The sequence below is a fragment of the Notechis scutatus genome, chromosome 4 (genome assembly GCF_049901735.1).
Source record: "Notechis scutatus isolate UNSWTSFEM ecotype Mainland chromosome 4, rNotScu1.2, whole genome shotgun sequence".
NCBI lineage: Eukaryota > Metazoa > Chordata > Lepidosauria > Squamata > Elapidae > Notechis > Notechis scutatus.
In genome coordinates this window covers 112828982-112842116 of record NC_142012.1, presented here as the reverse complement: position 1 = coordinate 112842116, position 13135 = coordinate 112828982, and the positions used below count along the sequence as shown (strand labels likewise).

The following is a 13135-nucleotide window of genomic DNA, read 5'->3' as shown; positions in this document are numbered from 1 at the left end:
TTCAGTTTTGCTTTTCATTAAATAGCAAAACCCATATCTAGAATAATGGTCCATAATGCTCAGTATATATCTAGCACCCCCATACTGGGTTTCTTTGGACCTATTATGTCTGCAAATACTACTTCTAAAGGTTCTTTTGTTTTGAAACCATTTAGCCTATTTGCAGGCAATACCTTGCTCTTATCTTCACAGCAAACATTACAACGCAAATATTTATCACAAGGTTTTAACCTTATTCCTTCAGATAACTCAACTGTACGTTTTAGCATTTTAAAATTTACATGCCCCAAACGCCTATGCAATAAATGGATACATTCTTCATGAGGCTTTATATTATTAAATACAGTCTGAGCCTCCCCTTTCTTACTATTATCTAATACATATAATGTTCCATTTAAAGCTGCAGTTACCCTTTTGTTATCTTTTTCAATTATGCAATTATTATCTTTAAAAGTAATTACATAACCTAATTTATCTAATACCCTTACTGAAAGCAAATTAAACTTTAGTTGCGGTACATACAACATTTTTATATCCTGGTTTATGTACGGACAACGTGCAAAACCTTGACCTTTCGCTTTCAGGTTCCAGCCATTGGCAAGAGATATATGTTGAGAACTTGTAGACATTTTTATAAATTTTGTCTTATCTCTTGTGATGCAGTGGGATGCGCCACTGTCAACCACCCATAAATTATTCTTCACATCAGAGTTGCTAAACGTGGCTAGTTCAAATGCTTTCTTTGGCTTTTTTTACATTCTGGCTTTTTCTCTTTTTGCAGAATCTTGCCAAATGTCCTCTGCCTCCACAATTAAAACACTTTTAATTGTGTATGCCGTTGAAGATAAATTCTCTTCTTCCGGGTGCTGTACTTTGCTTTGCTGGTTTCTTTCAAGCTTTGAAGATAATTTCTCTTCTTTCTTATCTTCTCTCAGCTCGTCACGCTCACGCCTTCTTCTGGCTTCTTCTAGTAGCCTGCCTGTTATGTCGGTTAATGAGAGGCTTTCTTTTGGCAATACCTCTAACGAAGTCACATAATCATCATAGCTTTGATCTAATGAAGATAATATTATGTAGACTTGTTGCAGTTCATTAAATATAAGCTCTTTTTCTTGCAAATCTTGAAAAATGCTTTTCATACAGTTTAAATGAACTAACATATCTCCATTCCTCTGAAGATGCGTTCGAAAAAGCTTCCGTGTAAGATTTATATGTGCTCCTACACTGTCCCGAACATAAATCTTCCTGAGGTTCTCCCAGCAGTTTGCAGCATTTTCTTCTCCACGAATATGGACAAGCTGCTGATCACAGAGAGTCAGTCCTATGATGCATAAAGTCTGCTCATTCTTCAGTTTAAAGTCTTGTAACTTTTCTTTATCATCATCATTAGCAGGATCCCAGCTACTCACATCTGGTGGGTTTGCTATAATGTCCCACAAACCTTCTCTGCGTAGAAGTAAACTACATTTCATTGACCATGAAACATAGTTTGTTCCATCCAGCCTGGATATCATGGACAGTTGTGACAAATTTACTTGTGCCATTACTCTTCAGAGATATTTTGACTATTTTAAACTAATTAAAACAGTTTGTTTTTACAGTAATGTGCAACTCACACCAACTCTCTCTGCTATATCCTGGTTAGTTAGACTATGCTGCTGGGCCCATAACCAATGTTAGGGTTTTGGAATTAACCCCTAGCAGAGTATTGTAGCAGTAGTCAAGCCAGGCAGCCAAAGCGAGGCGGAAGGGCCCAGAGTATACACACACTGAAACACAAACACTGTTTGTAGTTTAAATAGTTTTTAATCCAGTTAGAGTTTAAGCATTGTCATTCAGTCCATTAAGTCATTCACAGTATTTCCATCCAGTAAGACTCACTAGTATAGTCCAAGTTAAGAGTCCTTGCAATATCTTTATCAGCCGATAAAGATATCTTCTCCTCCTCCGGTTTCACTCTCCAGAGAAACAAACGCTGGATATTCAGCAAACAGTAGCAAACAATAACAGTTCAGTCACAGGCACTCACAGTCAGTAATCACAGTTAGTCGCAGCAGCACACAGTTACAGCCAGAGCACACAGTTACAGCCAACAGACAGATCACAGTAAGTAGCAGCAAGCTTTCCAGCTTCTAATGCTTCCTTATATTGTAACTTCTAACCGCACCCTTAATCGGCTAATTGCCTGCTGCATTGTGCTTAAAGTGATAAGCACTTAAACCATGATATCTAAGTTTTATATATTTATTCACCCAAACCATATTTGGTATCAATGTTATACCTAACATATACTCTATTTGTAATTCCTTTGATTTCTTTTTGTTTGTTCTTTTTATCTTTTTCTCTATTTTTTTTTTTTTGTACCCAATATATATACAGGTTATCCGTAATATCTATATATCTAGAAAAAAAAATTATTACTGTACAAAAAAACAGAAATTATTATTATTATTATTATTATTATTATTATTATTATTATTATTATTATTATTATTATTATTATTATTATTTTGCAAATATATTCCTTTTATTCTCGAACAGTAGCAGTAACTGGGTATCTCAGTACAGGCCGGATCAGTCAAATAAACGCCTGAGGCCTATGGTAGAAGAGAGGGCCTCTGGCAGCAGGCCTCCAGACAAGAGAAAACAAAACCGGAGGGGGCTGCACTTCGCCCGAACGGACTGCGGGAGGCCAACTAAGATAAAAGAAGCGAGCCAGGTAGAAAGGAATGGGCAGCAAAGCTTTGACCCAAGGCCTGGGGCTCTAATTCACCGCAGCTAGAACCAGAAAAAAGGCGCCCGACCACGAGGCGGAGCCAAAATGGCGACCGCGAGCTGAACCGTCGGGGACGCCGGGACGGAAAAGGAGGGCTTTGCCGGTCAGCTCGGCACGCCTAGGGCCTTAGGGGCAATAACCCTCCCGGTCGGCGTTTGGGGTGGGGGGAATCCAGCAGTAAAATGAAAGGAAAACAACGCGTGCCACGAGGCAACGCGGAGGCAGCGATGCGATCTGATAAGGATGGGGGGAAGCGCTAACGCGCTGCGAGAGCCCGCAGCCGTCTCAGGGACGAGGAAAATTTTCCCTTAAGTCCAGACCCTTTGCGCAGGAGGAGAAAGAAGGCAAACCTTATCAGAATGTGAAATAGGAAGGAAAACTGCGATCAGCCAAGGAGCTCTCTAACACACAGCCTGACTCTTCGAGGCTGAGCAAAAGACTGGGGAGGCGCTCCGCGATGTCACGTGAGGGGCGGAGCGTTTCCTCATCTAAAGCTCAGCCTGCAAGAAGAGGACTCGGAAGCACATCCCAGTCTCTGGATGCTCCGAGCGGCTCGAAGGAGAAAGGGGAAAAATGTTTCTAAAGAAGCAATTTCCAATATTCTTTGCAGCAGTTACAGACAGTAATTTCAAACTCTACCCTCCCAAATTACATATTATGGTTTCTCTCTTCCCATTAAAAAAACACTTTTTAAAACTTTCCCATCAACATTCCACATTCTGAAGAAAACATGAGACTGCAAACCTGTGGGTAAAAGAAGCATTGTCTATGTCACCATTATCTCTCTAAGTCAAGAATGGCAAGTGGGTACAAATTAAAAATAGTAAATTCAGAATCAAAACATTTGTTTAAAATATTTTAATATAACAAGTTTCCCAAGAAACAAAATGTGATATATGACACTCAATGCATACACTTTTGCCATGTTAAGTCTTATGTGGAAAACAGTCACAAAAAATGGCAAATAATTTGATTTACAGGAGCACCACAGCCAAGACCATGCTGCTTTTATTGAAGGCATGGCTTTAGAGGGCCACATGTTAATTTCAACAAATATTGAAGAAAAATGTTTACCAAGTAACCTAAGTTTTCTTGTGTTCTTTCATACAGGCTTACAAAGATATATCCCTTGGAGGATAGAAAAACAAATTATTTCAGCATTAGATGCCAAAACATACAGAAATCTTAATACTAATTTACAACATGATATATTTTTCTTTCTTTTCTTTTACATATATAAAAAACAGGCTTCGGGCAAGATGCTACATAGAGCTAAAATATGTAAAACAATGTTTAGAATATTGACCAAAGCAATATTCTTGAGAAGAAAAGTGACACCAATAAAACATTATCTGGAAATAAAAGCTGAAATATTCTGAATATTATTTACAAACCATAAACTAGTAAAGCAGCCTTCCTCTACTTTGGCATCCTCCAAAGATATGTGGACTTCAATACCCAGAATTTTCAGTAATGGCTATAATGCCTGGGAAATTCTTGAAGTTGAAGTCTGAAAAACTATAAACCCAAGTAGTCAGGAAAGGCTACTGTAAAAGCTAAAATCAGTGCATCAAATTCACATCTACTTGGACATCCTCTTTCCATTCTCACTACATTCTCTAAGATTAATGCTGGAAGTTATAAGGGTCAAATTGGAATCAGCTTCCAACCTGTCGGAGCAGAACCAGAGACCACCTCAAAATGTAATGTCCGAGTATATAATTTAATCTATAGTTATGGGAAGAAAAATAAATGCTATGAAACAACCATATTTCTACATGTCCTTCATGAGTTATGGATAAATTCAATAGGGAATAAAAGGGTAAGGTTTATCAGGCAATTACTGCCATGACTCTAGATATAATTGTGTTCAAACTTTTAACTTGTAACTCTTGGACAAAAATCTTTCACACTGCTTTATTAGTTTTTCTTCAGATTTTTTCAAATTCGAAAGAAAGAAAGAAAGAAAGAAAGAAAGAAAGAAAGAAAGAAAGAAAGAAAGAAAGAAAGAAAGAAAGAAAGAAAGAAAGAAAGAAAGAAAGAAAGAAGCAAGCAACATTTTAAAGTTTGAATACATAGCATTAGATATTATTATTAACATGCTATGCTGTAGCTCCTACATAAGTTTCAGAATTCCCAAACTACCTAAAAATAATATATTTAAAAGCAACCCTGTAGAGGCACAGTGCAGTAGTGATGGACTTTCATTAACTACAATAGGAACATCTCTTCAAAGCAAGCAGTAGGATGGTTTGGTACTTGGGCTATACTACCCTTCTCCTGATTGACGGTTCTTCAATTATGTTGGACTAATAACACAATTCACCTGAAGGGCAGCAGATTAGGGAACAGTGGCTTATACTAACTTTATGGAAACACAATTATAATTAAGTGTATGGTCTACTTTTTAAACTCAACTTAGAAACCAGTAGTTTCTCCCACAAAGTTCATCCTGAAATTCTATTTATATATTCTTCAGTACATCTTGGTTTTTTTTAAGTGTTTGGAAATCTGAAGAATTCTGTAATTTCTCACTATTTCCACTAATGTAAGAATTTTTAAATTAAGTTGGTAAATTGGAGAGGTTTACATTTGCATATCAAAAGTAAAGGAGGACAGTCTATGTAAACTTAGAAATGGTTGTTTTCAAGATATATTTTTTGAAGTAATGCATTATTTTCAACAAATTAAAGAGTTAAGGCTTTCATTACATCAAACTATATTTTCCTTTTTAACATTCTTCTCTCTAAACTGCACTCTTTAAAAAAAGCATACTTGCTCTTTAATGTGATACCTTCATACCACAGAAAGACTTATCTTGGAATCTTACCAAATGAAAGGCCTAGAATTGTCCATAGTTCTTTGTGGATCAGACAAGCTGAGATAAGCCACTGCTCATGCTAGAAAGTCATGTATCATATTATCTTTCTCGTGAATGAGGTAAACTCCCATATCTTGCTCATAAAAATGTACAATGGTCCACATTAAAGATTCACTCCAACTGGGATTTCCCCGAGCACTAACACTTCAAAATAGCCTGGTTTTGTTACCTCACTGCGGTCATCCTTATTTCCCTTTTACTCCCAAGAGAAGTCTAACTTTTGGGCATAAAAATTACATTTTTGTGGAGAAGGAGCTGGAGGACTACTTCCCTTTCTTTTACATGTGTGGTGCTTCATCACAGAGAGCCAAAGGAATAAATACACAAACAAAAAACCCAGCACCTTGTGATTAGCCTGTTGTTCAAGACCAGAAACAGAAAGCAGGGATCCAGAGTTATCCCTTCTGAGGTACATATTGCCATCATACCCATAATGCAGTGCAAAGTGCTACTGCAGATTAAACATTTATGTTCAAGCTTTAACAGCTGAAATTAAAAAAAGAATATGTACAAATCAAATATGCAGTTCTCTCCAGTTCCTCCTGAAATGGTACAAGCCACAAGTGTGTAACATTGATTTCAAGTAGCTTGTTATTCAGAGGTAAGCACCATTTCAGTTGTGTTTAAAAAATCTAATATACTATCTCAATTATCATTCAGACAACTGATTGATTAAAATCAGTACCAACATTTCTCTGTATTGCCACGAGGCAGCACAGAGGGTATGAACATACAACCTGGTTTGCAATCTCTTACCAAATATTCATCCATTATATACTAGCATTTCAATTCTAAATAGAAATCACATGTTGAAAAGCATTTTTTCCAATTCTTTACAATCATTACCAAAGCCAACAACATAATACATTTAACATTTGACTTGCCAACAGTGTGGAAGGGACCAAGTTAAAATGTAGCTTAACGTTTATGTTCCTAATTAATGTAATCAAAGAAGGTAAGAAAATCTGGCAACTTTGCAGCATGTTTAATCAAATCACAGTTTTAAGATACATTTTGTAGTCTACTACTGAGGGGTTAAGCAGATGAATTATCTGGAATGTGAACAGTCAGTGGCCTTAACTGGCCTTCAGAGACAAGCCATTCCCCCCCACTCCCCAGATGGAAATACTGTTAAATGATCACTATTTACCGACCAAACATTCTGAACAAAATCTAATGGGCACAGATTTCCAATAGCAATAGTCACACATCAGAAAGTGCAAACAAAAAACCTCAACCCACAAAAAACCTGAAACGAAACAAAACAAAAACACCACTCTACAATCCTTTCAGAGGAAGCTGCTCTTCTTGGCTATCAACCTTTAGCATTGAATGATCTTTTAAAAAACCAAATCTCAAAGATACAGTCGTCACGAGAATCATTGGAGAGAAAAAAAAACCTTTCCAAGACTGATCACATTGTTCCAAGCTAGCCCAAATAGCAGCAAACAGACATTTTATTACATGGCAAGAAATAAGTTAAGTCCAAACACCTCTTCTAGGTATAGTTGCATCGAAGAACCTGAGTATCAGAACAACCTGACTGAGTCTCAGGCTACCCTCCCTTCCAATGCCATTCCAAAGTCCACTCCAATTGGTCAGGTTTCTAGTACAGTCACTATCTGCAGCCTCTTGAGTTCGCACACGATGCTGAGCCATCTGAAAAAGTGCAGAGAAAAAAAATGAAAACATCACTTTAAATCCCTCTCACCGTTAACTTATAGCTCTTTTTTTTAAAAAAATGCCTCTCCCCTTCATCTTTTACTAAAAATACAGGTAGTCTTCGACTTACAACCGTTCATTTAGGGACTGTTCAAAGTTAAAACAGCACTAGAAAAAAAGTGACTTATGACCGTCTTTTTTCACAGTTACCACCTTTGCAAGCATCCCGATAATTGCGTGATCAAACTTCAGTAGGCTGGGCAACCGACTCACCTTTATGACTGTTGCAGGATCCTGGGGTCATGTGATCACTTTTTGTGACAAGCAAAGTCAAGGGGGAAGCCCGACTCTGGGTTATAACTTACCAACTGCAGTGATTCACTTAATAACAGTGGCAAGAAAGCTCGTAAAATGGGGCAAAACTCAGTTAACAAAAATCTAGGGCTCCATTGCAACCGTTAAGTCGAGGACTACCTGTACTAGGGGCCCAAGAAACAGAAACTTGGAAATGGCTTATAATTATTCAGTTTATCACAAATCTCTTGCCAGGCAGCAACAACACCTGGCTGAATTTGTGTGAGTTTGCAAGCTAAGCATGGCTGGTTCAAATTTGGCTGTGGACAACCATCAAAGAATTCCTGTGCTATACGTTAGGTTGAAAAGCAAATAACCACCCAAAGAGAAGGCACTGGCAAACCATTTTTGGTGTTTTTGTACAAAAAAAAAACCCAACACCCCACCTACCTAAAAGGGTCCAGAAAGTACCAAGAAGTTTAATTCAAATCAAAGGAAAATTTACAAGCATCCAAGAATACCCATATTGCAATAGATATCAGAACCGTCTGATGTATCAGGGGGAACACTGACCTGGCCACTAATAGACACCATCCATTCATTATTGTTGTATTTCAGATAAACATGATCTCCATAAAAAGCAAGTATTTTAGTCATCAAATAGTCAATATATTTAGAATACATGCAGTAAGTTTTTAGTCATTTCAATGAGGTACCATTATGTGCTTAGACAAAGGCGATTTTCAAACTGTATTCTGTGGATCTGTAGGGACCTTAAAAAGTGTTGAGGTTGTTGTTTTTTTGGAAGAAATCTGAACATTCTGTCAGTGAAAAAGGTTCACATGTATTGCTATACAGTATTATCCATAATTAAAGAGACTAGCATTTAAGTTACTTACTGTAGGTTAATTCTTCTCCAGCTCGCTTACGTGACTGGTCTCCTCTAAAAAAGGAAGCCGGACAAATGTGTGGTTTTTTATTGTGCTTATTTATCCATTCATTCAATTTTGGCCTACCTTTCGATATCTAGGTCATTCAAGCAACATAAAGATGAGAAATAATATTTGAACCCAGAAAAAAGCAACTAAAATAATGCTCAGTTGAAGTAATCAGTTCTTGATGAAGTGGGAATAAATAACAATTTCTAAGGAAGTGTGTTCAGCAATAATCAGGGGTGAGCTTCAAAAATTTTAGCAAAGGGTTCTCTGCCCGGTCCCTGGGTGGGTATGGCCATGGTGGGCGTGGCCTAATTGGCCTCCTGCACCATGGCAAGGGGGGGCGTTTTTGCCCTCCCTGGGTTCCAGAGGCTTTCTTCAAGCCTCCGGGAGGGTGAAAATGGCCTCCCAGGCTCCAGAGGCTCTCTGGAAGCCGGAAACAGGCCTATTTCTGGTCTTCCCGAACTTCCAAGGGGCCCATTTTTCACCCTCCCCAAGCCTGTGTGTGTGCCCTGCACTTACCTGCATTCAAATAGGCTGCGTAGAGACTCCTGGGAGAGGAGGGGTGTGCGGGGCCAGCCAGGAGTGGGATTTGGGGGTTCTCTGAACTGCACAAAATCTTAGCTAGGGGCTCTCCTCAATCCCTGAGAATCCCCAGCAGCCCACCCCTGGCCAATAATATAGAAGAAAACCCACTACTGTGTGCCCCAAGGACCCCAAAACTAAAGCTTTTCTTGAGAGGATTTCTCTTGCCAAAACTAATGCCAGGTTTAGAAACCTAGCCCCTTAGGATTTTAAAGTTTTAAAAGACTATGCTGAATTATGATTAGAAAGCAAATGAAAACTAATGTAGATATTTTAACATGTGCATATGAACCTATTATCATGTGCTAATTAACAGTCTAGTCTATATGTTCATAGACAGAGCATATCAGCCTAGACTTCAAAATTAATCCAATCCAATCTTTGTTTTTAACAATGTCCATAAACATTTTAAATAAATGCATCTAAGTCAGGGAATCTTGATGAAGTGCGAATCTTTTCTTGAATATTAAGGCCTGCTATTGCATTACTTGAGTGACAAGTAATATTTTATTGGCTGAAGTAAAAAAATCCACAAGTGAGTATCTTTGCACAGGTGTAACAACTAGATAACCCATGCCCTGTTGGGTTACCATTCCAGACATATTTCCTTACCCTAAACAGAAAGAATGACCAAGGGCAGGAAAAAAAGCAGCGGGAGCAGAAGCAATTTCCAAGTTCCTGCCACCTTCCCCACTGAAAGTCTTTGATGGAATCTGACAAGGAGTATCAGAAATCTCCCCTCCCTTCCCCTTCCCAGCAGTCAGGGAAGTACTGCTGCTGCTGGGTTGGGTAGGGAACAAAGGATTGTGAGACTGGCTGGGAAATGGTCACGGAATGTTGAAATTAATTCCAATGGGATTCATGAGTCCTAGACTTTGGACACCATTTGTAAGTTAGCTGATCTGAGGTACCTTGGTTTAAAAATGGTTGCTCTGTGATGCACCATTTTACCCATGTAAAAGTCATGGTAAGAGTTTTGGTAGTGTATAGATTTTAGCATAAGAAGTTACAGCATAATTTATTCATTTTATGTACTATCAGTGTAGTCTAACTAGCTTTCTTACAAGGACCATTCTACAGAAGACAAAGTTTAAGCATATCCTTTGCAATTGCTATTAGGCAGGGGGTGGGGAAGCAGATATGTTAAACGCACACATCCGGATGTAATTGTACTGTATATGTATTTTTACTAGCAAACAAGAGTATTCACTACAGTATTAGTAAAGATCTGGAAGTGATTCAAGTACACAGTTTAAGGAAGATTATGGATCCCTTCAGTTTTTCAACTGGGTGCACTGAAACTACTTCTACTGCCTTTTTCTTTCCCTAACGTTTGACCATTCATAGTTGGAAAGAAGAAATACATGTGACACCATGCTTTTGTGTACAGCTAAACCTTTAAAAGAGAATGGACGATGTGGACCTGCATTTTCTACACTAGGTGTCCTCCTTCCACAAAAGTTAATTCACTGAATTTTTAAAGGTTATCAAGAAGCAGACCTTACCATTGAAAAATGTTTTACCCAAGTGATATTTCCTAAGGCCTTCAAATGATATGGGTGTTTTTTCTCCGGTGGGACTGTCTATCAGGTCTACCCAATTTTATGGGTCAAAGCATACTGCTTCCGTTTTTCTTTGTCAATAAAATATAAATTTAACCTTCAAATGGTATGTTGCACTAGTTTATTTATTGATTGAATTTATATAGTTGCCCAACTTACTTGCATGTATCTCTTGGCAGGACACACAATTAAAAGTTAAACGTTCAATACAATGTAGCCATTAAAATAGTTAAAAATAACTAAAAACTATGTGATACCCACATTTATCTGCCTAATTTGCAGATCACCAAGCAAAGATGTTGGAAAAGTTGGCATAATTACCTGGAAAATCCCTCTTGAATAAGCTCTTGTTGAAGTTTCTGGTCCTGAGCAGCATATTCCTCAAGCTCAGATTCTACAGCAGGAGGAAGGATGTTTGGAATAAATTTAGAAAATAAAGCTGGTGCCATCTGAACCCACTCTGTGTAGAAATGGAAAGCAATAGCTAATGAGAAAAAAATACTTAAGGGATTTAACAGAAGTTAAATTCAAATTCTTTCTTTTGTCACAATTTTAAACAAAAAAAATCAAATCTAAGGTGCTGCATACAAAATGAGAATGCCATAAAAGATCACCTTTAATTAAGGCTTTAGTTATTCAATCTCTCTTTTTGAGAAATAGGCAACAGTTGTATGGCCAAATTGATGGAACAAATATATCAAATACATGATAAATAAACTCTATCACAAACTGTCCAGAATTTATTAATGCTTGTATGGTGAAGTATCATATCTTGATATGGTTCTAATGTAGAAGTTAGATTTGTTTCTTATATGTGTATATGATCTCTTCAAGGAATTTATTACATGTAGCTTTTGACAAGATCATTAGATAAAAATGAACAAGTACTCAAAAAGATAATTTACCTGGCCTAAGCATGTATAATCCTTTAACAATGTTTGCCATTGTGGAAGGGTTTATCCAAAAAGGTGTGGACTGAGCTTCTAGAAGTAAAGCTGAAAGGAGAAAATACACCCATTTGCAAATTAATTTTGCTTCTGGTATTGATTTTTATAACATGAATGTATGTAATGCATTGTTATTCTAGTGTACCCAAATGAATCTATTCTACTTAAATCTTAAAGGAGAAGTTTTTATAAGAAGTTAAAGCACTGGAGAAAGCAAGTTTTTAAAAGAGAAATCCATAAAGATCTCATGCAAATGTCAAATCATGTGGAAGTTATTTCGTTTCTTTTCAGTATTTTCAATATGAATGCAGAATTCATGTCTCCTGATGACATCTTAATAATTATAAATTCAAACAAATTAAAAAGTTGAAATCATTTTTCTCATTTTCGATTAAGTACAGATAGCCCTCTACTTATGATCAGTCGTTTTAATAACTGTCCAAAAGTTTAATGGACTAGGAAAGGGTACTTAATGGTCTGTTAAGCACTTCTAGTCATCATTAATGTCCACCTTCTATGGTCGCCTGACACATTTCATCCACTTGCCAAGTATCCCACAATCATGTGATTGCCATTTGCATTCTTCTCAGCCTGCTTCCCCAGAAAGTCAACAGGAAGTTAACAAGAAAGGTTGCAAGTGTAGGAGAAAGGAAATCTTGAAGATTTCAGCTCCACTCCTGCAGCCCCACAAGCAACTTCCCTTCTGTGCATTGAGGGGAGCTGAAATCCTTTGATGACCTACAGGAAAGTTTGCGAGTGAAAGGGTAAAGTTCTTCAGCAAGCAGCTCTTTTGCACCATTGCATAATGGCTTGGGAGATTGCTTAACAACTGCAACTGGAAGTATCGAGATTGTGCTCTTTGAGGAAAAGAGTCACGTTGGCATCTCACTTAAAGACTGCTTGGCTTAATAGTTGAGATTCCAGTCCCATGGTTAAGTGAGGACTACCTGTAAATAGGATGAGAAAACTCAACAAGGAATTCCCCCTTTGTGAATTGCCTTTTGTCAGACCTAAGACAATCTTTGTCAAGAAAATGCAACTGAGCAGCTAAAACCAAATTTTTGATAAAAATAATCCTCTAGGCATTTTATCAAATATCAAAGAGCAACTGTAGTTCCTTTTCTTCTCTACCCATGGTAGAGTTTATTTGTTAAGTGGCTAAATATGAGCAAGCTAATCGCTGTAAATGTTGGATTCTGTTACATGAGTATAAACTTCTCCTTCTTTCTTTCGTCCTAGCATTTTTCCCACAAGAAAAGGGTATGTTTTTTTTTTTAATTAACTAAGTGCTGTAACCATTGGTTACAACAGGACTGACCTACTGACTTATTTCTCAAGCCCGATATCATAAGTAAGAAAGAATTATTGGCTCATGATCACCCAGCCAGGTTTCACGTCTGAGATGGGACCAGAACTCAATCTCCTGATCTCTAGCCTGGGGCCTTAACCACTAGACCAAATGGTTCTCTAATTCGGTATGTGAGGATAACCTG

General features: G+C 37.6%; 1 protein-coding gene across 1 annotated transcript in view; it reads right to left on the bottom strand.

The window, feature by feature from the left end:
* Nucleotides 1–6627: 6627 nt before the first annotated feature.
* Nucleotides 6628–13135, bottom strand: part of CACUL1 (CDK2 associated cullin domain 1) — a 34756-nt gene continuing 28248 nt past the window's right edge. The window contains exons 6-9 of the mRNA XM_026670059.2: nt 11601–11690; nt 11017–11155; nt 8513–8556; nt 6628–7316 (exon numbers count right to left, since the gene is read on the bottom strand). Of these exons, the coding sequence (XP_026525844.1) occupies nt 7276–7316; nt 8513–8556; nt 11017–11155; nt 11601–11690 (314 nt within the window). The 3' untranslated portion in view covers nt 6628–7275. The remainder of the gene's footprint in view (nt 7317–8512; nt 8557–11016; nt 11156–11600; nt 11691–13135) is intronic.